General features: G+C 57.3%; 2 protein-coding genes across 3 annotated transcripts; both read right to left on the bottom strand.

The window, feature by feature from the left end:
* Positions 1 to 1400: 1400 nt before the first annotated feature.
* On the bottom strand, positions 1401 to 16739 carry CASP6 (caspase 6). Of its 2 annotated transcripts, none has more exons than XM_029077045.2 (7): positions 16612 to 16739; positions 10087 to 10132; positions 7516 to 7671; positions 6191 to 6267; positions 5070 to 5245; positions 3516 to 3675; positions 1401 to 2123 (listed from the first exon to the last, which is right to left on the bottom strand). In XM_029077045.2, the coding sequence occupies exons 1-7, from the start codon at positions 16661 to 16663 to the stop codon at positions 1885 to 1887; spliced, it is 906 nt and encodes a 301-aa protein (XP_028932878.1). In that variant the 5' UTR covers positions 16664 to 16739; the 3' UTR covers positions 1401 to 1884. The 2 variants fall into 2 exon arrangements, with proteins under 2 accessions (XP_028932878.1, XP_028932879.1); XM_029077046.2 differs by having other exon boundaries at positions 10087 to 10129; positions 16612 to 16738.
* Positions 16740 to 18026: 1287 nt separating this feature from the next.
* Positions 18027 to 24044, bottom strand: PLA2G12A (phospholipase A2 group XIIA; the record flags this gene model as incomplete). The annotated part of the gene is made up of 4 exons (XM_029076531.1): positions 18027 to 18790; positions 20384 to 20549; positions 21350 to 21426; positions 23876 to 24044. Coding segments are annotated over 4 exons (531 nt in total), but the record flags the coding sequence as incomplete, so codon positions are not given.
* Between the last annotated feature and the right edge of the window lie 1795 nt (positions 24045 to 25839).

Raw genomic sequence — 25839 nt, 5'->3', positions numbered from 1 at the left:
CACGGAGTAAAAAAATGTAAACAATCTTTGCCGGCACAGCTCCAAAAGGACACTGGGTCACACGCGTGTACTAAAAACCAATATTCAGTTACTCAACAGAATTTAGCGCACAGTATTAAACCATTTAAATCCATCACAGTAAAAGCGGCAATTTTTCCAAGTGGGACACTGAGTTAGGACTCCTTGACCTGCCTGAGGTAGCCACGGAATCTAGTCGTATCACTTTTGGTTTCTCAAGCGTTGCTTTTGCGTTCTTTCATCTTAATATCCGGGTATGATGTGGCAAACGGAGATGATCGAAGCAGAGATCATCATTGCTTTTCCATTCTTTCATCTTAATATCCGGGTATGATGTGGCAAACGGGGAGATGATCGAAGCAGAGATTATTTGGGTACGTATGCAGCGTGAATTATTTTTATTAATTGTCTGCCTCCCCGTCTAGGCTGTAAACTCCCCGTGGGCAGGGAAGGAGTCCCTTATACTGGTATATCTGTACTCTTCCCAAGTGCTTAGTACAGTGCTCCGCACACAGTACGCACTCAAGTACGACTGACTGATTGACCATTTCAGCCCCTGGTAAGTGATTCGGGAAGCTCGTCTCCTGCCTCTCTGCACAGACGTGAGCAGGCCGGGAATGAAACTTTTTGCCTAATCACGGTGTGAGAGCCTTTAAGTGACACGTAAGAGGAGCCCTGAGCCTTTGGCAGGTGAAAGCTTCATCCTAGGAGCGATTTTACTCTGTGGATGAACAGACGAAGGTTTAAAGCAGGAGCAAAGCATGTGATTCCTTACAGCAAGCAGCTAGAGCGAGACGGTGATTCGCTTTGTAGCTCGCGCGAAACATGAAAGCGGTCTCTCTTAACGTACTGGTGCAAGGAAACCCTTTCTTGTATCTAAGTAAAAATTTTAAGAAAACACATTAAGGAGAAAATCGGCCACTGTGGAAAGGTGTGTGTTCTAAGCTCAGGTTCAGACAGCTCAATCGTTGTGGTCGTCTGGGTGACTCACTGGGTGCAAAATCGATAATGACAAAACGCCTGTGGGATGACTTTCGGGGGACTGGACACAGTCATTCGTATATTGGTGGGCAGGGAATGTGTCCGTTGACGGTTCTGTGGTACTCTCCAAGCGCTTAGTACAGTGCTCTGCACACAGTAAGAGCTCAACGGATACGACCGAATGGAGAGTGCGTTTCTAAAGGGATCCCGTTGGTTGTACGGTGAGACCTGAGCTGCGAAAGGGAGAGTCTGCCGTCGCGTTCTGTTTGAAGCACTCGCTGATAATAATAATAATGTTGGTATTTGGGAAGCGCTTTCTATGTGCAGAGCACTGTTCTAAGCGCGGGGGTAGACACAGGGTCATCGGCTTGTCCCACGTGAGGCTCACGGTTAATCCCCATTTTACAGAGGAGGGAACTGAGGCACAGAGAAGTGAAGTGACTTGCCCACAGTCACACAGCTGACAAGTGGCTGATGGCACCGCTGTTTAGCCGGCTGGGGTTAAGAGGTAGGAGGGGAGGGGACTGAGTCCCAGCAACCTCGAGGAGGCCACCCGGCCCCAAACGGTCTGGTCCACCCCACGCGGCAAGTCACTGCCCTCTCTGTGCATGCAAAACAGCCCCGGCTCATCTCTCCTCCCCGGAGAGACAGCGTGTGTACTCTGTTGTACCGTGCCCTGCGCACAGTAAGCGCTCCCTAAATACCACTGATCATTTCTCTCCCTACTCCCTTAACCGTCTGGGGGTTCGAAACTATCCTACTTGATTAAAAAAGCACCACCACAGGAGCACGAGATGAGCTCTAAACTAAGGACGGAAATTCCACGAGGAGATGTAGAACCTTTTCCAGAGTCTCCACGTTGAAAACATCCTCTTCCCTCACCCTCTATTGAGCTTTAGGAAGGAAATGCAACTTTTTAGTTAGCATTGAGGCGAAGCAAGGAACCTGCTTCTTTCCAATTAAGCTCGGGTCTTTGCAGAAATCCACCCTGCGGTAAGACACCTTCCTGTTCACCAAGGTGAGGAGTTCTGTGAACTCCAAAGAGGAGCCGTACCTCCCCAGCATCTCACACAGGTCTTGGATGTACCAGGAGCCGTTGACGGTTTCACGGTGAGAATAGTAACCTAAAGGGAAATCCAGAGAGAAGAAGAAACGTAACCTCAAGTGGGCAATCTTTAAAACCCAAGATCTCCGTCGTCTTTTAGAATCCAGCCTGAGCAGGCACTGCGCTAATTACAGATGACCGAGTTTTCGAGAGCTCCCGGAGGAAAGCCTGCCACTTGTCACATCCCTCGCGACGCCGGCACAGAGGGTTGACACTTGAACATTCCTCCTTAACTCCGGAAAAGTAGCCCGGGCAAGATGACTTATTCTTCCTTAGTAGGAAACGGGGTTTTAATTCGGAGGGAGAAGCTCACCCCACTCTTCCGGAACAAGGACCGCTCAAGGCACGGACGGCGACGACGCGGAAGGGAAAGACAGCAGAAGCACCGAGAGTTAAGAACCGGGACAAGAATGATCTAGAAGAGAGGAAACCCGGGACGGCCGCTGACCCTGTAGGAGCCCCTCGCCTCTGAGACCCTCCACCTCTGTAGGGCGGTTGGTCCTGACTGACCTTTCGAGAGTTCCACTGTTCGCCTCTACGTGCCCCCGGCCACGCCGGCCAAAAACGTGTCGGGAGGCCAGCTTAAGGGAAGTCCATACTTCTCTCTGCTGCCCGGGTCGTTTTTCTACGAGAACGTCGAGGACACGTTCCCCCCACTCCTCAAGGAACTCCAGGGGTTTGTCCGCCCGCCTCCGCATCAAACAGAAACTCCTCACCACTGGCTTAGAAGCCCTCCTACCTCACCTCGCTCCTCTCCGACCGCAACCCAGCCTGCACCCTTTGCTCCTCTAATCCATTCATTCATTCAAGGGTATTTATTGAGCGCTTACTATGTGCAGAGCACTCTACTAAGCGCTTGGAATGTACCAATCGGTAACAGATGTGCCAACCTAATGCCAACCTTCTCACTGTATCGCCATCTCGTCTATCTCGCCGCCGACCTCTCGCTCACGTCCCGCCTCCGGCCCGGAACGCCCTCCCTCTTCGTATTATCTGACAGACGATCGCTCTCCGTCCTCAAAGCCTCGTGGAAGGCCCATCTCCTCCAAGAGGCCTTCCCTGACTAAGGCCCCTCTTTCCTCTTCTCCCACTCCCTTCTGCGTCACCTTGACTGGCTCCCTTTCCTCATCGCCCCCATCCCAGCCCCACAGCACTTAGGTACTGATCTGTAATTTATGTAGATTAATGTCGGTCTCCCCCTCTAGACCGTAAGCTCGCTGAGGGTAGGCGATGTGTCTGTTTAGTGTTGCACTGTACTTTCCCAAGGGCTTAGCAGAGTCCACTCGATACATACGACCGACCGACGGAACCAACCTCCGTAAGAGACAGAGCAGCTGGTGCGGACGAATCCGCGGAGACGAGGCGACCCGGCGACCCCTCCCGCCCTGGCCCGGACACGCTCGGAGCAAACCTTCTGCGACCGAATAACACATGAGGAAGTCGGCTCCGGCCGGCAACGTGTAGACTGAGGCAGCGTCCACTTCGGTTTCGTTTACGTCCTGCTCGCTTATCTTACTGTCTACGACGTCCAGGGGTACCACTCCCACGTCGTGCTGTTCTCCCCGACAGGCCTGACCCGCAACAGGAGGGGAAGAAAGGAAGTCCCTTCGTCGATCGGGGCCTTTCCATCTCTTGCAAAACGTTTCCACAAAGTCTGGCATTGGTCACTTGAGGATTGGCTGTCTGATACTCCGGGATTTAAGGGCCGGGATTTAACCGAGCAGAGGACCAGAGGGTCCGCTCTGAGGCAGACACCTGCCCGTCTCCCTTTATCTTTTCACCAAAAATACAGTTTCTCAGAGGACAGGGAGCTCTCCACAAGGTAAGCCTAGGCTCCGGCCCTAAAGAGGTTGGGAATCGTCCTAACGCCGAGACGTGCTGGAGGCGGCGGCAAGGTGCCGTGCTGGGGAAAAAAGCACAGGATTCGCCCTGGCTCTGCCACTTACCTACTACCCGACCTTGGGCACATCACTTAACCTCTCTGTGCCTCGGTTTCCTCATCTGTCAGGGATGAGATCCCTTCTCTCCCTCTCAGACTGTGAACTCCATTATCTTGTAGCCAGCTCAGTGCCTGGCACGTAGTCGGCACTTAATAAATGCCATCATCCCGATGATGCTTTCAGGGGAGCAATTTACAACGCTTCTGAAGCGGCAGAAGCTTAGTGCTGGAAGTAATGGAAAACTCCACAGCTCTTACACAAATAGCTACGACAGACTGTGGTTTAAGGAACCAGAAGAGGCAGACTACTGCGTGTTTGTGGACAGAGTGTTTAAACTTGCAGGAGATTCTCTGCCAATCACTCACACATACACACGCAGTCTCGTTGTAAACATCAAACCAAAGAATGAGTCCACACAAAACAGGGCTTAGTCGGAACATGCCAAGTTGGAGCCCTGAAACGTTATCCACTGCAGATCGGCAATCCTTTTCTGGGCGCTATCTTGAGCAGGGCTTAGAATTACTGGCACCCGCAGAAAATCCACAATTATACTGCTATTGTTCTTATCTGTCCGTCTCCCCCGATTAGACTGTAAGCGCGTCAAAGGGCAGGGACCGTCTCCATCTGTTGCCCATTTGTCCATTCCAAGCGCTTAGTACAGCGCTCTGCACATAGTAAGAGCTCAATAAATACTATTGAATGAATGAATGAATGACTCCCCAAGGCTCCCCTGTAAAACTGTAAGCTCACTGTGGGCAGGAAACGGGTCTGTTTCATGCTATACTGTCCTCTCCCTGGCACTTAATACAGTGCTCCACACACGGTAAGTGCTCAATAAAAACGACCAACTGTAATAGAGACACCACTCGGAGTGGGGCTGATTAACGACCATTTAAATTATCTTGTGGCTCGACTAAGGTTTTCCAGTGTTAAACGTAACCGGTGTCCTTTCCCACTCGGAGCTGTACGCAGACACCCAGACGGGGCCGAGAGCCTTACCAAATTCCCAAACCGACGGGTCTTACCTGAAAGATAAATATCTTGGGCTTTCCTACCAAGCTCCGGCACTGGTCTCCTTTGAACATGCTCGTCATCTCTGGAATGTCGATTTTGCCGTTGTAGGCGTAGACGTGGTTTCCTTGGCCGTGACTCAGGAATACGCACAAGAAGCAGTCGGCATCGGCGTGGTTAGAGCTGGATGCTGCCGGGAGAGACCGCAGCGCGTCCAGGTGAGAATTCGGGGAACGGTTCCCCACCCAGGGGGCATTTTAAAACACGCAGTCAACCTTTTTATAAACAGGATGTCCAAAAGGATGTCCATCATGTGTGCCCTTTTCTACGGTGTTTGTTAAGCACTTGGTATGTGCCAGGCACTGTACTGAGCACTGGGGTAGATACAAGCTAATCAGGTCCAGGACCCAGTCCGTGTCCCACGTGGGGCTCACTGTCTTAATCCCCATTTGACAGTTGAGGGAACCGAGGCCCACGGAAGTGAAGTTACACCCTGAAGCCTAAAGTTACACCCTGACAAGTGGCGGAGCGCCGGGACTAGAACCCAGTTCCTTCTGACTGCCAGGCCCGGGCTCTTTCCACTAGGCCGTGCTGCTTCTCACTTTCGACAGTGAAATTAGAGAGGTACCTCCACGGAGTTTATCATCATTTTGGCAGTAGACTGGTACTTCCTTAGAGCAAAGGGGAGAAACAATACTAATAATAATGATATGGTATTTGCCAAGCACCCTAAGTACCGTGGTAGGTACAAGATGCAAGATTAGACGCAGCCTCTGTCCCACAAGGGGCTCACGGTCTAAATTGCGAGAGAGAACCAGTATTTAATCCCCATTTTACACATGTGGAAAGAGGCCCGGAGCAGTTAGGTGGCCTGCCCGAGGTCACACAGCAGGCAGGTGGTGGAGCAGGAATAAAAACCCAGATCCCCTAATTCCCAGGCCTGTGCCCTTTCCACTAGTTCATGCTGTTTCTCGGGTAGAGGGGCAGTTCAGCATGAAGAAGAGATAGTTATGTGGCAATTTAATAATGGGGCTCGAGAATACGGAAGATAATCCCGAGAGTGAAACCCGCAGTTCTCTAGGTATACTGTGCGGAGAACAGAACGAAGACCCACCCAGGGGAAAAGATACCATACCCTGATGAATTTTCAGCATTACTTCTTCAGCTTTAAGATCATCAAAACACTTCACTTCAAATCCGAGAGCCGAAAGCCTGGTGATACACGAAACCAAAGATCAGCTACCGTTCTTCTCGGTGATGGTGGAATTCTTTTTACCTCGCCCCCTTGGGATTAAATGAAGACACCGAAGGGAAGTAACGTAGCTAAAGGGGGAGAGACAGACAGACAGACAGAAAGAGAGGAAGGAAGGAAGGAAAGGTAAACATCACCACCAACACTGATCACAGCACTGTCGTGGCTGCCTGGGTCCTTTTTTCGATGTTCCCTTGCACTGGATACACTGCTCTGCCCAAGGTAGCCTCGAGAATATTAAGGCGGACTAAGAGAAGATAGAGAACATTAAAGGCACAATTGGCTGTTTAAGAAAGATGCATAAGGTGCTACAGGTAGATTTTGTTCATCTGGAATGAGTTGGGCCTGCCTGAGCTCGTTCTGGATTACGAGGACTTTCCATAGAAGCCAAACTTCAGTTAAATCCACCCCAGAATGGGTGGGGTGCCATTTTTCTGGAGTGACACAGGACAGCAGGATTTCAGGGCAAAGAAATAGGAGAGAGCACAGATGCTGCTTTGTGAAGAAAAGGTGCCCACCTGGAGGAAACAAAAAAAAGTCAGACTCGGTGGTGTGTGTACACGAGTGACTAGCTACAGGGTGTTGAAATTTGGTGGGAAGGCAGGAGAGCGAGAAGTTGATCGGCCACTTTTTTTTTTTTGGTATCTGTTAAGAACTTACTATGTGCCAGGTACCGTACTAAGCTAATCACATTGGACGCCGTCCACGTCTCTCTCAGGGCTCGCAGTCTTAATCCCCATTCTCCAGGTGAGGTAACAGGCAGAGACAAGTGGCGGAGCCGGGATTAGAACGCGGGTCCTTCTGACGCCCGGGCCCGTGCTCGTTCCCGCTGGATTGTGACGCTTGTCAGGTTCACACAGGTGCGAGTCCAGGGGCAGTGGTTACCTCCTGGTTGAGGGGTGGGGTGGGGGCGACGGGGGATGGAGTTTTTTGAGCTGAGGGTGTGTCGGGAGAGCCCCTTCGCTACTTAAAGATGGTGATTTCACTAAAAGTAGAACGAAAGACGAAGCCTCCAGGCTAGCGGTCTCTTTTCCTTGTTTCTCGGTGTCGATCTTTTATCGGAGATCTTTCCCGAGGATCAAACTAACCTAGAAAGTTTTATCTTGCTCGGTTATTCTAGCCCTTTTTATTGGCAAGACTGGATAAGGCCCCGGGATAGAATTTTCTACGTTACGGATGAGCCGTAGAGAAGAACCCGCTCGACTCACCTGCGAATTAGGTTTTCGCGGTCTGCCCTAGTGCCGTGTCGGTCTGGCAGCTTCAACTGCCAGTAGAACCGCTCGTGATTGAAGATCAGAGCAACCCCTCTCCGCTTATACTCCATCTTGTATTTAGCCGCTGGATCAAACGTTTCACTGTGGAGGCTGACGGGAGAACCATTTTTTTTTCCAACTGAATTAACCAAGGAGACCCGCTAGACCCAGAGCTCGTTATGGGCAGGAAACACGTCTACCAGATCTGTTCTGCTGTACCCCCCCCCCCCAACAAGCGTTTAGTACAGTGTTCTGCACGCCGAAAGCACTCAATAAATAGGATTCACTGATTGAGATGGGGCGGTTCCAAGAAAGATTAGATCCCGGATGCCCGTTCTATGCAGGCTGGCATGGCCTTAGAAGCTAGGTTAGCCTCAGCACGGCCAGTTAACCTCCTGACCGGGACTCGGGTCGAAGGCCAGGATGCTCACCTCACTGTCCTCGTCATCATCGACGGTATTTATCGAGGGCTTACTGGATGCAGCGCACCGGACTACGCGCTTGGGAAAGGATAATACGAAAAAACAGAACCCTGCCCCTGTGTGTCCATCGTTAAAATGTGAGACAAGACCCCTTGGGTGACATGCTTAAGGCAGCGGATACCCCCATCTCCCTTGGAGTTTCGTCTGGAAACTCAACACCGATAAAGGTGGAGTTGCAGCCGGTTGACAACTGCAGCTTAAACAGCAAACTCCTTTTACTGCGGCTAGCCTGCTGCATAAGTCATCGTGGTTAAGCCGCTGAAGTTTAGTCCTTGAAGCCTTGAATTTTAAGGAGTTCCGGTTTAACTACAGATCTCACGGTTCGTCGGTTCACCCTAAAATTCCTTTTTCTTCTTGAATTCGTCTTCCCTCCCAAACCCGCGCCACCATCGACCCGTTCCCTGATGTCGGCGACTTTGGCATTATCTTCGATTCCTCCCTCATCTCCTTTTTTTTCCCTTATTGGTATTAAGCGCTTTCTACGTGCCAGGCACTGAACTGAGCGCGAGGGTAGATACGACTTAATCCGATTGGACACAATCCGCGTCCCGCATGGGGCTGAGGGTCTTAATCCCCAGTTTACAGATGAGGTAACTGAGGCCCAGAGATGGACTTTAGTCTCTGTTTCCCCTGCTAGAGTGTAAAATCCTTGAGGGCGGGTATCATTATCTAACTACTGGAATCTCCCAAGTGCTTAGTTTAGTCCTCTGCATGCAGTAGGGGCTCAATTAATACTATTGATTCCACAGCCACAGCAAAATGCATGTTGCCCCTTTACAAAGAAGGTGAAAATCCACATCATTAAAGGGAAAATTAATATTCTATACTCCACTGTGCCCAGGGACAAGCGGGGTATAGATTAATTTCCCTTTAATAATCCCAAAAGAGAGGTTTAAAAAAAAATGCCCCATATTTTGCCGTCTATTTGCTGTTGTACTGTACTCTCCCCAGCGCGTAGTACAGCGCTTTGCACACAGTAAGCGCTAGATAAATACGACAATGAATGAATCTTTTCTATTATGTTAGCATGATAAATGGTGAATAAAAGTATCTAGATCTAGTAAAAGAAATTTCCAAATTACTTGAGACATTTTCATATACTAACGATTAGACTGAAAAGCCACTTACTTATCCCCGACTAGTTCTCTTTTTTTGGTTCATTTTTTGACAAGTTTTAAAAAAAGAAATCTTTTCCTGGTTTATTTCTACTACTTATGCTGAAGTTCCCCATTCTTATCTTCTCAGTTGTAAAACTATGTCAATTATTTTTATACATTTACTTCCTCTTTTTCCCTACGCGCTTTAGACGGTAAATTCACTGTGGGCAGGGAATGCGACCACCGTCTCTGTGGAATTTTCTCTCCCAAGTGATTGGTAATAAACACCATTGATCGACATGCACTAAATAACAATAATAATAATAATAATAATTTTGGTATTTGTGAAGCGCTTACTATGTGCAGGGCACTGTTCTAAGCGCTGGGGGAGATACAGGGTAATCAGGTTGTCCCACGTGAGGCTCCCAGTCTTAATCCCCATTTTACAGATGAGGGAACTGAGGCCCAGAGAAGTGACTTGCCCACAGTCACCCAGCTGACAAGAGGCAGAGCCGGAATTCGAACCCATGACCTCCGACTCCCAAGCCCGGGCTCTTTCCACTGAGCCGCGCTGCTTCTCAAATACCAAGGACTGGCAACCGATCACTTTGGAAATACAAACTTTTCAACATGGTGCAAGAAGCTTGTTTGCACCTAAAAATCCTGAAATCCATACGGCTAGAATTCAACGGCGGTGAACCCTGATAATCCTCACATCTTCGGAGTGTTTATGGGCTTTCACTTTAAGGGTAAAAGACAAAGAAATTGGATCCACGCTTTTGAGCGTGATACAGAGCTTGAAGCACAGTCTTCCCGCTAAGCTCACAGGACAACGAGGTTCTTCCTCAGCTACGCTGCGGCCCCCTTCTCCTTTCGTGATCTAAACCCTTTCGCTTTCAGCCCCACGAAGGGGCAGACCTTTATTAGAAAATCAATGAACTTCTCACCGATCGTAAAAGCCATCGACTTCCGTCACGTTTGGTGCACCACCTGCTTAAAAAGAAAAGTTGCGAGACTCAGAACTTCAAGGTAAAAAATCACTTTTCTCCGCTTACGCGTTGGCATAAACAGAAAAAAACACAAAGCCACAGGATGCTCGTTTGCTGGCGCAATGCGGTTTGTAATCGACGGTATTTATTGAGCGCTTGCTGAGCACGGTACTTAGCGCTTGGGAGAGTGCACAGAATTAGCTGACGCGTCCCCTGCCTATCACGAGCTTAGAGCCGAGAGGATCTGTTCTTAAATGGAGGAAAATGCTAACCAGGAATATGGTATTTTTTTTTTTGTTTTTTATGGGCTCTAAAGTCTCACGTCGAGGCTGGGGCTTAAGAGGTTCCAGATGAAGACTCTGTTCCGGACAGAGAACCCGGTAGATCGTGCCTATCCGCAACAGAAGAACGGGGAGGAGGTCTCGGCCGTCGAAATCCTCGTCCCTTCGACGCCGTCGAGGGAGTAAGTAGTTTGTCACCGTGACTTGACTTCCCGATTTGAGGTTTCTATTTTGGTTACTCGGCTTCTCAACTGCGCCCTGAGCTCCTTCCTCACGGTCGCTGCCGCTTTTCAGTTTGGGTGTTGGTTTGGCTGTACTACGGCCTACAGCCTTCCAGACCGGACGGCGTCGGACGGGCACCGCGTCCAAGCCGATTATCCTCTAACTACCCCGGCGCTTAGTACGGGTGCTTGGCACGTACTGAGCACTTAAAAGACCCCGTTGTTGCAGTGGGCAGAGGTGACCTTAAGAGGCGCCCACGGCAGTCGAGTCCACGGCGCCTTCGGGGCTGCTCGGCTCCCTCCCTCTCCCCTTCCCCACGGCAGGGTTGGATGAGGAGAGCTATACGGTCAGGCAGTCGGGCGTATTTATTGAGTGCTGAGTGTGCGCGGCGCACTGTACTAAGTGTTATACATTATAACAGACCCATTCCCCGCTCGCGATGAGCTCAGAGTCTGGAGTGGGAGACGGACGTTAATATAAATCAAATAAAGCTCTGTACCTACGTGCCGGGGGATCGCGAGGGGGAATGATAATGTTGGTATGTAAGCGCTTACTATGTGCACAGCCCCGTTCTAAGCGCTGGGGTGGACACAGGGGAATCAGGTTGTCCCACGTGAGGCTCACGGTTAATCCCCATTTTACAGATGAGGGAACGGGCAGCGAGATAGGTGCGCACGTACCGATACCTATGCGCACCAAGAGCCTGAAAGATCCTGAGAATTCTAAAGCAGAGACACACACACACGGACAGACACGAGAGGAAACGATGAGAGGACTCTCCCTGTAATTTTTGAAGGCGGGATCCCGTCTAAGCAGGTATGACTAAGGAGACCGATCACTGAGCTCCCTTTTATAACTGAACAGTAGATATGTCGCCCTCGCGTTGGATCCGCAACCGCTACATACCTCTCCCTCAGCCCCACAGCACTTAGGTGCCTAGCCGTAATTTACTTGTCTTGATGTCTTTCTCCCCCTCTACATTGTAAGCTGACTGTGGGCAGAGAACCTGTCTACCAATTCTTACAGTGTACTCTCCCAAGTGCTCAGTACAGTACTCTCTACACCATAAGCACCCAATAAATACAACCGATTACCGTATCGCAGGACCCGTTCCGCAGGATCCGTCTCTGTTACCAAACCCGCATCATTCACTTCTCGATACCCCGAGGCTCCGGGTGGCGGGTAGATAAGGCAACCCCAAGGGAACTTTCACGGCCCTTGGTTAATTAATCCGTTAACGAGGAGTCGGTCGGTAGGGGCGGGATTAGAATCCAGACTTCCAGGCCTGTGCTCTTTCCGGTCGTCTCTGTTCCTTCTCCCTTGCCGCTACGTCGGTTCTGTGTGGTCCAGTCAGAGACCGCACATCGGCAAGGAGGGCCTAAACGGAAGCTTCCGTCCAGCACATCGCTAACGCAGTTCGGGGTTTTCTCAGTGAAGAAAGGGAGCGAGTCCAGGTGACGGACAAGAGAGCGGGAGAAGAGGAAGGGAAGGCTCAGTCAGGGAAGGCCTCTTGGAGGAGATGGGCTTTCCGGAAGGCTCCGAAGGCGGGGAGGGGAACCGTCGGTGGGATACGAAGAGGGAGGGCGGGCCGGGCCCGAGGCGGGGGGGGGGGAGGGCGAGGGGTCGGCGGCGAGGTGGACGAGATCGGGGTTCAGCGAGCGGGTCGGCAGGAGAGGAGCCGGGCGTCGGGGCAGGGCCGTCGCGAGGCGAGGGAGCGGGACGATCGACCGCCTGGGAGTCGACGGTTTCCGGGTCCGTGCGAGGCATCGCGGAGTAGGAAAGGTCCCCCCGGCGCGGGCCCACGGCGGCCAGCGCAATCCGTGCTCCTTTCGGAGCGCTCGCCGGGTGCGGGGCGCTGTACTAAGCACTCGGGAGAGGACAGCGGTGCCGGTAGGCGGGTTCCCCGCCCGCAAGGAGCCGACGGTCTGTGGGCCTGGGGTGCGGTCCGGCAGGGGAAACAGAGACTCCCGGGGCGGGGGGGCGACCGAGGTGCGGCCCCTCACCGGGGGTGGGGGGTTCGGGCCGCTCCCAGACCCCCGCCCCTCTCCCCACCCCGACCCCGCCGTCATCTTTAGAAGACACGGCGTAACCTGCCACGGACGCGGGGCTGTAGGGGACGGAGCGTGGGCCCGGGAGTCAGGAGGAGCCGGGTTCTAATCCCGGCCCCTGGCACGCGCCTGCCGGGTGACCTCGGGCGAGTCGCGTCGCTCCTCTGGGCCTCGGTCGCCTCATCCGTAAAACGGGGATCGATGACGTGAGCCTCACGCGGGACCGGGACTGCGTCCGACCTGATTAACTTGGGTCTGTCCCAGTGCACCGAGCGAGCACTTAGGACAGTGCCCTGCACGTAGTTAGCGCTTCACAAATAGCCCTGTAACTACCCTAAGTAGTACCGTCGTTAAAGGCGGGGAGGGAGGTCCCGGTAGAGCCCACCCAGCTCGTCACGGCGCATTTGCCCCGGCCCCACGGCTCTACCGGAAGGCACGCCAACCGGCCCGTGCCGCTCGGGGGCACGAAAGAGACGCCGGGACTCGGGGACCCGATCGAACGGTAGCCCGAGGTTACTCATTTACCCCCCGTCCCTTATCGGGGCCGACGAGGGATCTTTCTAACCGAAGGCCACGGCCGCTAAAGGCTGAAACCGGGGCGGCCCAAGCCGAAAGGGGAAGCGCAGAGTCGGAGGAATGGAAAAAAAAACACATGCCAGTTGGGTTCCGGGTTTAAAGAGGGCCCCTCCCTGCCCTTCCACCCCGCCCCACCCCTAGTCGAGTTCAGCTCTCCTCACCCAACAGTAATGACGACCGTGGTATCTGTTGAGCGCTCACTACGCGCCGGGCACGGTCCGAAGGGCCGGGGTGGGGACGAGCGGACGGGGACGGCCCCCGTCCCGCGTGGGGCTCGCCGCCTTCATCCCCGTTTCGCCGACGCGGTCCCCGGAGCCCAGGGAAGCGCGGCGGCCGCACGGCAGACCGGGGGCGGCGCCGGGATCAGAACCCACGACCTTCCGACTCCCAGCCCCGGGAGGCTCGGGGGGAATGCCGGCTTGGGCCCGTCGGCCTGGGGCCGGGCTCCCCGGCGGCTCGAGGCCCCGTCTCTCGGCCCCGGGACGGGCCGTGGGGCGCCGAGCCGCCGCACCCCAGCGCTTACAACAGCGCTCGGCACATAGTGAGCGCTTAACAAGTACCGTCGTCGTCATCGAATACGACCGACTGCCCGATTAACCGAATCGAGAGAGCAATCCGTCAGCTCCTTGAGGGCGGGGGGACAATCCAGAGGCGGTGCGTCCTACAGTGGAGGGGATGCGGTCACGGGTTCTAATTCCGCCTCCGCCCCTGGCCCGCTGGGGGACCTCGGGTCGCTTCACTTCTCTGTGCCTCAGTTCCCTCCTCCGTAAAAGGGGGATGGAGACGGTGAGCCCCAAGTGGGACAACCTGATCACCCTGTATCCTCCCCGGGGCTTAGAACGGCGCTTCGCGCCTAGTAAGCGCTTACGAACGCCATCGTTATCGTTATTATTATCCTCTGGGCCTCAGTTCCCTCCTCTGTAAAACGGGGATGGAGACGGCGAGCCCCACGGGGGACGGGAATCGTGTCCAACCCGACTTGCTCGGATCCACCCCAGCGCTTAGTACGGTGCCTGGCGCTTTGTAAGCGCTTTAACAAATAGCGTATTGGTAATGATGATAACGATGGCATTTGTTAAGCGCTTACCACCGATACTATTATTACTAATACGCTGTCTGTTAAGCGCTTACTACGTGCCAAGCACCGAGCACCGGCCGGGGAGGCAGAAGGCCCGGGTTCTAACCCCAGCTCCTCCACCTGCCCGCTGTGCGACCTTGGACTTCACCGCACTCAATCCCTCGGCTGCAAAATTCATTCCGGAGTATTTACTGAGCGCTTCCTATGGGCGGAGCACCGTACGAGGCGCTTGGAAGGGACAAACCGGTAACAGATAGAGACGGTCCCCGCCCTCTGACGGGCTGACCGTCGCCCCCCCCGCCTTCGGACCGGGCGCCCTAGGCGGGCCGGGGGCCGGGTCGGCCCGGATGGTCCTCTTTCGACCCCAGCGTCCAGCCCTCGCTGTGCGCGTCGTCGTCCTCACTGTGGTTCTCATCGTAGGTCACGGACCACCGCGTTCGGCCCGCGTGGAGACGGGTGGGAGGGCGGTCCCGGCCCCCCGACCTCTCGAAGGGGGAGCGACGACGGTCCGACCCCTCGGTGGGCGTCGGGAGGCGCGTGCCGCGGTGGCTGGGGCCGGCGGGTGGCGGGTTCTAATCCCGCCCCGGCCGCGTGTCTGCTGGGTGACCCGGGACGAGTCGCTTCCCCTCTCTGGGCCTCAGTGACCACCCGGGGGGGGGGGGTGACTGAGTCCCACGCGGGGCAGAGACTCTGTCCGAAGCGAGTACTTCCTAATCATCGGCGGCGTCGTAACCGGGGTACTTGTGAAGCGGTGGCTTTGGGCCGGTCACTGTACCAAGCGCCGGGGTGGATCCAAGCAAATCGGGTTCATCCGTTGGGGTATTGATCGAGCGCTTCCTGTGTGCGGAGCACTGGCCTGAGCGCTTAGGAGAGGACAATTCAGCAATATCCACTCGTTCAGTCATTCAAGGGCGCTTCCTGTGTGCACAGCACTGGCCTAAGCGCTCGGCAGAGGACACTTTGGCAACAGTCATTCATTCACTCATTCATTCATTTACTCGTACCGACTGAGCGTTTCCTGTGTGCTGAGCACTGGACTAAGCGCTCGGGAGAGGATGATTCGGCAACATTCACTCACTCATTCATTCGTTCATTCGAGGGTATCGACTGAGGGCTTCCTATGTGCAGAGCACTGGACTAAGCGCTCGGGAGAGGACAACTCGGCAACTTTCATTTGTTCATTCATTCGAGGGTACTGATTGAGCGCTTCCTGGGTGCAGAGCACTGGACTAAGCGCTCGGGAGAGGACAATTCAGCAACATTCACTCATTCATTCATTCAAGGGTACTGATTGAGCGCTTCCTGGGTGCAGAGCACTGGACTAAGCGCTCGGGAGAGGACAATTCAGCAACATTCACTCATTCATTTCATTCATTCATTCAAGGGTACTGATTGAGCGCTTCCTGGGTGCAGAGCACTGGACTAAGCGCTCGGGAGGGGACAATTCAGCAACATTCATTCATTCAAGGGTATTGACTGAGCGCTTATGTGCAGAGCACTGGGCTAAGCGCTCGGGAGAGGACAATTCGGCAACAGTCATTCGTTCACTCATATCGATCGAGCGTTTCCTGGGCGCAGAGCACTGGCCTAAGCGCTCGGGAGAGCACAATTCAGCAACAGCCATTCCTTCATTCATTCAAGGGTCCTGACTGAGCGCTTCCTGGGTGCAGAGCACTGGACTAAGCGCTCGGGAGAGGACAACTCGGCAACCTTCACTCATTCATTCATTCAAGGGTGTTGAGTGAGCGCTTCCTATGTGCAGAGCACTGGCCTAAGCGCTCGGGAGGGGACAATTCAGCCACATTCATGCATTCAAGGGTATCGAGTGAGCACCTCCTGGGCGCAGAGCCCTGGCCTAAGCGCTCGGGAGAGGACAAGTCGGCAACATTCATTCCTTCATGCATTCAAGGGTATTGACTGAGCGCTTCTTATGTGCAGAGCACTGGACTAAGCGCTCGGGAGAGGACAATTCAGCAGCATTCATTCATTCAAGGGTACGGACGCTTCGGCAACAGTCATTCATGCATTCGGCTGGACTGCTCGAGCGCTTCCTGGGTGCAGAGCCCCGGCCTGAGCGCTGGGGCGGAGCAGGGCCTCGCCTCACCCCCCCCCCCACCGCTTACCGCAGTGCTTAGCGCAGGCCGCGACCTGGGCTGAAGTCCCCGGATGACGGCGGCGGCCGGGGCTCTGCCCGTCTGTGTGTGTGGGGGGGGGGGGGGGGGTGCGCGCGCGCGTTGCGGTGGGGGGAGGGGGGGGCGGCCCCCGTCCCCCTCCCTACCTGCGGGGGCGGCGTGTCGGAGGAGGTCGCCGTCGCGTCCCGGGCTCGCCATGGCCCTCCGACCCGCTCGACGGGCGATAGGCGACAGGCGACCGACCGACAGCGCACGCGCCTTGCCTCGCGCCCCCTCCTGGCCACGCCCCCCGCCGCGCACGCGCAGCTCCCTCCACCCACCACAGCGCGCGCCGCTCCCTCTCCCCCCCAACACACCCCCCCTTGGCCACGCCCCCCGCTGCGCACGCGCCGCTCCCTCCCGCCCCCCGGCCACGCCCCCCGCCGCGCGCGCCGCTCCCTCCTGCCCACACACCCCCCCTTGGCCACGCCCCCCGCTGCGCACGCGCCGCTCCCTCCCGCCCCCGGCCACGCCCCCCGCCGCGCGCGCCGCTCCCTCCTGCCCACACACACACCCCCCTTGGCCACGCCCCCCGCTGCGCACGCTGCTCCCTCCCCGCAGCGCGCACCGCTCCCTCCCGCCCCCCCCGACCACGCGCACGCGCGCGCCGCTCTCTCTCGCGCCCCCCCGCCACACCACCCACCCACTGACCACGCCCCCACGGCGCAGGCGCGCGCTCCCCTCCTCCCTCTCGCCCCGCCCCCCCCCCCCCCCGGAGGGCCAGGCCCCAAGCCAGCCACAACGTGGGACTCGGCGCGCCTGCCCTCCACGCTTTTAATCGACCCCACTTTTCGCCATTAATACCCATTTTTTTTTTTTTTTTTACAAATCCAGCATAAAACCCAACCAGTCCCCTTTTTTCCTTTCCCTCCCTCCAGCTCGCCGACCCCTCCGTGGGCGGCACGTGCAAACAAGAAGGTGCCCGCCGCTGGGCACCGAGGAGCCCGAGGGCCGGGGGGGGGGGGGGGAACGCCTTCCCGCCTTTCCCGGCCTTCGGTTGGAGAGTTATCGAGGATTCGACCGGAGGGTTACTCCCCACGCACGGGGCCGCCGCGTCCCGGGGGATAAAAGATGTGGGTGTGCGCTGCCTACCCTGGAGAAGCAGCGCGGCTCGGTGGCGAGAGGCCGGGCTTGGGAGTCGGAGGTCACGGGTTCGAATCCCCGCTCCGCCACCTGTCAGCTGGGTGACCGTGGGCGGGTCACTTCCCTTCTCTGGGCCTCGGTTCCCTCATCTGTCACATGGGGATGAAGACCGTGAGCCCCCCGTGGGACGACCCGATTCCCCCGTGTCCACCCCGGCGCTGAGAACGGTGCTCGGCCCAGAGTGAGCGCTTAACAAATGCCAACGTTATTATTATTACCCCGAGGAAGTCCCGGCCTCCTCCTCCCGGTTGGGTCCTCTGGAAGCAAAGTCTGGCTGGATCGTCACCCTGAATGCACCCCGCGGGGGCAAAAAATCGCTCACCTACACTCTCTCCATCGGGGAAACCCACTCGATCCTTCGTCCAAAAGATAGACCGCCTAAGGCGAAAAGTTGCGATTTTATAACCAGACAGAATCCGTCTCTTAAAAAGAAAACCCACCTTTCTCTCTATTGCCAAAAGCTAACCCCGACCTCCACCCTCTGCCCGGATTTCTCCGCCGACACGGCTTCGGGATCCACCCCGACGTGACGGCCCTTCCCTCTTGACGATGTTTTATCCGCGCTGGCTTCCCCGGCTCTCTCCCTCCTCAGCCCGGCGCTCGAAGGCATCCACAAACCGGAGACGGGACGGAGTCGCTTCCGCGGGGTGCCTTCCGACTCCCCCGGGGACCCTCGGACGTAAAGGGCGAGGACCGCGTTTCGGGGGGCCGGCTCCGGGGCGGCCAGTCGGGAGAAGCAAGGCCGCGCCGCGCTTCAAAACGCCACCAGTTCTCCAGCGTCTCGTCTCACACCGTCGTCTCCGGCCCCGGGCGACGGACGCATCTCTCCCGGAACGCCCCGCCTCCACCTGCCGGCGTCCCGGGAGTGGATCCCTAGAGTTTTCTTGGTCCAAATCCAGAGAGGATTTAAAATGGTTTCCTTCCGCGCAATCGACTCGCGTCTCCGCCCTCGGTGAGTCGGGGGGGGGGGTGTCCGACCTCCTCTCGGTCCTCCTCTACGTTTGTCCGCCGCGCTCATCGTCTTTTAAAGGTCGGTCTTTTGCTCGGAGAGACACGTACAGGCGGCTCTCTGGCCGTCCAGGTAGGGCTTGCAGCCTAGGTGGATCACGCCATCGAACAGAAGCTCCATCGTCGACTCGCAGGCTGCAAGGAAAGGAAGCGGGATCACGCAAGGCGCGGTCCGGGGCGTCTCCCGGGACGCCCGTGGCCCAGCCGAACAGGGAGACCGGCAACCGGGACCGGTTTCCGTAAGTTCGTGTCGTCCAAAGGTGGGGGCGTCGGGGCGCGGGAGGCTCTGCGTCCTCGCTCCGTGAAACACGCGCGCGCCGTTTCTCCCCGCGCCACGCTCCGGCCGCACGGGCCCGAGCCGTCGGGAAAACCCGCCCTAACTTCCCGACCACCGTTCCACCTGAAACACGTAGCGGAAACCCACGCCCCGGTGGAACTGAGCGGGTCAAGGGCCGGTTGACCGGGGTGGCCCCAAAGCTCAAGTCTCCTCCCCCCAAAACCCGGGGCCAACGGAGCGTGTCCAACTCAGCGTGTGTCCCGTCCACGCGGGAGCCCCGCTCTTTGTCAGACAGTACGACGAGAGCAGTAGAAGCTGCGGTGTCTTCCCGCTTCAGATACACAACCACAGCGATCACAGTGATAACGTTTAAGTGCTCGTGCCAAGCTCTCTCCCGATCAACGGGGCAGATTCAACGTAGTCGGGACGGACGCAGCCCCCGACCCTCGCGTGGGGGTGACACAGTCTGACTGGGGACCGGAACGGGCGCTAAATCCCCGTTTTACAGACGGGGAAACGGTGACACCGAGAAGCTGAGTGCTTTGCCCAAGGTCACGCAGCAGGCAAGTGACAGCATTAGAATCCAGGTCCTGGATACCGGGAATGGGTGTTAACCGACCTTTATTTTAGCGTCTGTCCCCTCCTCCAGACCGAGCGCCTTGAGGAACTTGAGAGGGTCTCCCCACTTTACTGTCCCGAACTCTCCCAAGCGCTCGTAACAGTGACTCGTATCAAATGAATCCTCACCTGCTTTGTCCCTGCCCTGTCCTCCGCCCGGTCACGATACTCCTCCGTCTTCACCGACTCCCGGGCCCACCGTCGGTGCCAGTTATTTCAGACCTTCGACTCCCTCCTCCAATCCCCTACACTCCCTCGCGTCCCCCACCTCTCGCTCCCGATGACCTGGCCGGCTACGAGAAAATTACGACCACCGGGCGAGATCTCCCTAAGATCTCCCCTGCTCCTCTGCGGTCCCCTCCTCCTGCCCCCTCTGTGATTTCCCAGCCGTACCTCCTAGGTCTCTCCCGCCTCCTCTCGAATTCTCCCCTCTCGCCCGCCCCTCTGACACCCGCCACCCCCCAGTCGATGGTATCTATTCAGCCCTCACCGTGCGCGCAGCACTCGGGAAAGCACCCCACGCTACGGTTGCTGGTCGCGATCCCTTTCTCCGACTTTCTCTTCCCTCCCCGGCCGTCAGCTTTAACGGCTCGCCTTCCAACGGGTCCTCTACCCGTGCCTCCCCCGTACTAAAACGAAAACGAATCCCGCCCTTGACGCCGAGGCACCTTCCGCTCATCACCCCGCTCCTTCCCGTCACTCCTCTCCAAACGCCTTGGGCGAGCTGCGCGCACCCGCCGTCTCCACTTCCTCTCCTCCTCTTGGCTCCTGGCCCCGGGCCCGGTGGCCGCGGGCCCGAGGACGCCGCCACTCCCCTCCCCGCCTTTACTTACCCTGCGAGTCCCGGGAGAATCCCAGCGTCTTCTGTAGCTCCCGGCAGATCTCGGAGAGGCAGGCCCGGAACTCCCGGTCGCACTCCCCCTTGCTTCTGCCGCAGGTGTCGTAGCACCGGTCGTGACGGTCGCAGCATCGCGTCACCGAGGGGATGCCCACGTCCAACTGCGGGCAGGGATTTCGGAGCGGTGAGCCGGCCGGCGAGGCCGCGGCTCGGCGACTTCTCCCGCCCGACCCGATCCCGGCCCCCGGGGAGCTTTCGGTCTCTTGCTTTCCACCTGCGGAACGCCCCGCCCCCTCACAGTTACCCTGTCTCCCTCCATCCTTTCCTTTTTCGCTTTTACTCCCTCCTGCCGGGGAAGAGACGGGATCCTCGCCTTCCGCTCCGGCAGTAAAACACGCCGCTGGGAAGAAAGGCTAACTCGTTAGCAGAACATCTGCCCCTCTGGATCGATCCCTTCGGACCATCACCTTCGGACTAGCCCTCTTCCCTATCGGTGGCACCGACCGAGCGTTTCCCGTGTGCGCCGCGCTGCACTAAGCGCTTGGGAGGGTCCCACGGAACCGAGTCGCTAGACGGCATTCCCACCGGCTGGAGCAGGAATCTAATTAGGAATTCTCCAGGGCCCGGGTTCTAACGCTGGCTCCGCCCGTCTGTCTGCTGGGTGACCTCGGGCGGGTCGCTTCACTTCTCTGTGCCTCAGTTTCCTCCTCTGTAAAATGCATTCAGTCGCTCAGTCGTATTTACGGAGCGCTCACTGCGCGCCCTGTACTGAGCCCCTGGGAGAGCACGATGCCACAGTAAACAATTCCCGTTCCCTGCCCACGACGAGTAGGTGAGCCCCGTGGGGGACGGGGACCGCGCCCGACCTGATCGGCTGGCATCTACCCTAGCGCTCAGTACGGCGTCCGACGCCTAGCAAGCTCTTAAATACCATTTTAAAAAACAATCCCACGGTACTTACGTTAACCCCAAACAATGGCGATCCGCATCCGTTTGGAGGCGAGGGTTTATAACCGTGGCGAGGCAGAGGCTTAGAGCCTAAAAAACATGAAGCCAGCCCTTCAGTACGAATAAAGGGTTTTTACAAGTTCCAGAATTAAAAGCCCTCAGAATGGATTAATCGGAGAACGCTCGGGACCCCCCCCCCCCCCCCGCGCCGCACTAAACCATTCATTCGATCGATCGTATTTATTAAGCACTTACTGCGTGTGAAGCGCCGTACTGAGCATCTGGGAAAGTGTAATACAACAATAAACAATAATTCCCCGCCCGCAGTGAGCTCCCGCAAACAGACGTACGCCCACCATGATTGACGTGAACGCCGTGTGGGACAGGGACTCTTTCCCACCTGATTACCTCGTATCTACCCGGCGCTCAGTGTAGTGCTCGGCCCACAGTAAGCGCCTGATACGACAATAGGTTTTATTCATTTACGACAAGTAAAGAAAGCTGCCACTGTTTATTTCGTACTGGGGGCGGGGAGGGAACACGGGCTAATACAACCTCAGTACATATTTGCAAGGCCGTTCTGGCTAGATCAATGTATTTACTGAGCGCTTACTTTAGGCGGGGCACTGTACTAAGTGTTGGGAGAGTGCAGTATGACAGAGCCGGCAGACAGGCTCCCCGCCCATAATAATAATAATGTTGGTATCTGTTAAGCGCTCGCTATGCGCGGAGCACCGTTCTAAGCGCTGGGGGAGATACAGGGTCATCAGGTCGCCCCACCTGAGGCTCCCAGTCTTCATCCCCATTTTCCAGACGAGGCAACTGAGGCCCAGAGACGTCAAGTGACTTGCCCACAGCCACACAGCACAGTCTAGATCGGCAGGAAATGTCAGAGGGACCTTACCGGGGTAGAGCCTCTAAAGCGACGAGCTGTCCTCGCTGCAGACGTGCAACTACTCGGCGTGGATTTAAAGTTTGCATTTTTTCTTCTTCCTCCCGCCCCCCCCCCCCCCACAGAGCGGGCAGAACAGGGACTTTTGCTCCTCTGCAACCCGTTCGACCCCCAAGGATTTCAGAGGGCTACGTTTCCAGGGGACGTTTCTACACCCCGTCTGCGTCTACCAGCTCGGTGACATTTATACTCTCCCAAGTGCTCGGTACACCGCTCCGCACCCAGTGGGCCTTGGAGAAACACCACCGATTGACCGGCGGTCTCCGCCGGGGTGGTCTCCACGGCCTCTGTCTCCCTGATGCTATTTACGTTGATGACGCCGTCTTGTTTTCGTCTGCCCTGCCGTCCGTCTCCCCGCTTTAGACGGAGAGCCCGGGGTCGGGCAAGGATGCTGTCTCCCCGGTGCCCAATCGTCCGCTCCAAGCGCTCGGTCCAGTGGTCCGCACGGAGTGAGCGCTGAACGGACACGATTGAGCGAACGAGCCTGTTCTTGGGCAGGGCTGGATGGTGTCCATCTTTCGCCCAATTGTCCATGCCAAGCGCTCGGTCCAGTGCCCTGCACGGAGTCAGCGCTCAGTAAATACCAACGGGATCACGATTAGCCCGGGAGCCCGTCAAGGGGCTCGGTCCGGTGCTGGGCGCAGAGTCAGCGCTCAATAAATAACAACGGGATCACGATTAGACCTTGAGCCCGCGGTGGGGCAGGCTGGATGGTGTCTCCCCGGTGCCCCATGGTGCACGCCAAGCGCTCAGCCCAGTGCTCTGCACAGAGTCAGCGCTCAGTAAATACCAACGGGATCACGATTAGCCCGGGAGCCCGTCAAGGGGCTCGGTCCGGTGCTGGGCGCAGAGTCAGCGCTCAATAAATACCAAGAGGATCACGATTAGACCTTGAGCCCGCGGTGGGGCAGGCTGGATGGTGTCTCCCCGGTGCCCCATGGTGCATGCCAAGCGCTCGGCCCAGTGCTCTGCACAGAGTCAGCGCTCAGTAAATACCAACGGGATCACGATTAGCCCGGGAGCCCGTCAAGGGGCTCGGTCCGGTGCTGGGCGCAGAGTCAGCGCTCAATAAATACCAAGAGGATCACGATTAGACCTTGAGCCCGCGGTGGGGCAGGCTGGATGGTGTCTCCCCGGTGCCCCATGGTGCACGCCAAGCGCTCAGCCCAGTGCTCTGCACAGAGTCAGCGCTCAGTAAATACCAACGGGATCACGATTAGCCCGGGAGCCCGTCAAGGGGCTCGGTCCGGTGCTGGGCGCAGAGTCAGCGCTCAATAAATACCAAGAGGATCACGATTAGACCTTGAGCCCGCGGTGGGGCAGGCTGGATGGTGTCTCCCCGGTGCCCCATGGTGCACGCCAAGCGCTCGGCCCAGTGCTCTGCACAGAGTCAGCGCTCAGTAAATACCAACAGGATTACGATTAGAGCGCGAGCCCGTGGTGGGGCTCGGTGCGGTGCCGGGCACACAGTAAGCGCTCAATCAATAGCAAGACGATTACGATCAGCCCGGGAGCCCGCGGTGGGGCCCTGCGCCCGGTAAGCGCTCGGCGGCTCGTAGTGAGTGCGTGTCGGCGGGTCGGAATCACCGTCGGGGCAGCGGTGAGAGCAGCGTCCGTCCGCGCCGCCCAGCAGGTCGAGGGCCAGGCCGAGGTAGGCGTCGAGGCGGCGGACGCCATCGCGGACGGTCTTCAGCGTCAGCCTCCAGTCGGGGGTCGGGGGGAGCTGCCCCCCCCCCCGCCGCCGCCGCCGCCGTCGCCGTCATCACCGAGGCCGCCGCCATCACCGCCGCCGCCGCCGCCACCACGACGGCCGCCTCCATGACGCCCAGGACCGGCCCGGCATTGACACCTTTCCCCACCGCCGCGCTCTCACTCTCTCTCTCTCTCTCTCTCTCTCTCTCTCTCTCTCTTTCCCCCCCGCCCCCCCACTGCGCATGCGCCGTCCCCCTTCCCTTCCCTCCCCACCGCGCATGCGCCGCCCCTCTCTCTCGCTCTCTCTTCCCCCCCACCGCGTATGCGCCGCGCTCTCTTCCCTCTCTCCCCTCCCCACACCGCGCATGCGCCGCGCGCTCTCTTCTCTCTCCTCTCCCTCTCGCCCCCCCCACCGCGCATGCGCCATGCTCTCTCCTCTCGCTCTCTTCCCCCCCACCGCGCATGCGCCTCTCTCTCTCTCTCTCTCTCTCTCTCTCTCTCTCTCTCTCTCTCTCTCTCTCTTTCTCTCTCTCTCCGTCTCCCCCACCGCGCAAGCGCCGCCACCCTCTCTCCTAGCTTCCCCACCGCGCATGCGCCATGCTCTCGCTCTCTCGCTCTCTCTCCCCTTCCCCCCACAGCGCATGCGCCGCGCTCTCTCTTCTCTCCCTCTCGCCCCCCCTCCCACCGCGCATGCGCCATGCTCTCTCCTCTCTCCCTCGCTCTACCCCCTCACCGCGCATGCACCGCCCCCTCTCTCGCTCTCTTCCCCCCCACCGCGCATGCGCCGCTCTCTCTTTCTCTCCGTCTCCCGCACCGCGCAAGCGCCGCCACCCTCTCTCCTAGTTCCCCCACCGCGCATGCGCCATGCCCTCTCTCTCTCTCGCTCTCTCTCCCCTTCCCCCCCACCGCGCATGCGTTGCGCTCTCTCTCTCTCGCTCTCTCGCTCTCTGCCACCGCGCATGCGCCGCCCTGTCTTCTCTCCCCACCCCCTCCCTTGCTCCCCTCCGCCCCCCCCTGACGTGATGACGTCACCAGGTCAGCGCGCCTGTCCTCTCCCAGCTAACGGTGATAAACGATGGCCTCCCTTAATTTTCAAGAAAAAAGTTGGTATTTGCCAAGCGCTTACTACGTGCAGAGCACCGTTCTGAGCGCTGGGGGAGAGACAGGGTCATCAGGTTGTCCCACGGGAGGCCCCCAGTCTGCATCCCCATTTTCCAGATGAGGTGACTGAGGCCCAGAGAAGCCAAGTGACCGGCCCCCAGTCCCCCGGCTGACAAGGGGCGGAGCCGGGATTCGAACCCATGACTTCTGACTCCCAAGCCCGGGCTCTTTCCACTGAGCCACGGGCAGACGAGGTGCCAAGCCCTGTTCTAAGCCCTGAGGGAGGTATAAGGCCGTCAGGTGGCCCCTTGTGGGCCTCACAGGCTTCATCCCCATTTTACAGATGAGGGAAGTGAGGCGGCTTGCCCAAGGTGACACAGCAGACGAGTGGAGGAGTCGGGATTAGAACCCACATCCTCTGACTCCCGAGCCCAGGCTCTTTCCCCTGGGCCGCGCTGCCATTTGTCAAGCACTCATAATACTGTTGGTATTTGTTAAGCGCTCCCTACGTGCCGAGCACCGTTCTAAGCGCTGGGGGAGACCCGGGGGAATCGGGTGGTCCCAGGTGGGGCTCCCAGTCTTCATCCCCATTTTGCAGATGAGGTCACTGAGGCCCAGAGAAGTGAAGGGACTTGCCCAAAGTCACCCAGCTGACAAGTGGCCGAGTGGGGATTTGAACCCATGACCTCTGACTCCAAAGCCCGTGCTCTTTCCACTGAGCCACGCTAATTAGGTGCCACGCACCGCTCCAAGCGCTG

Source organism: Ornithorhynchus anatinus, chromosome 12 (assembly GCF_004115215.2).
Source record: "Ornithorhynchus anatinus isolate Pmale09 chromosome 12, mOrnAna1.pri.v4, whole genome shotgun sequence".
In the NCBI taxonomy this organism is placed as follows: Eukaryota; Metazoa; Chordata; class Mammalia; order Monotremata; family Ornithorhynchidae; genus Ornithorhynchus; species Ornithorhynchus anatinus.
Note: the sequence above shows the minus strand (reverse complement) of the source record. Positions and strands in the feature narration are given on the sequence as shown.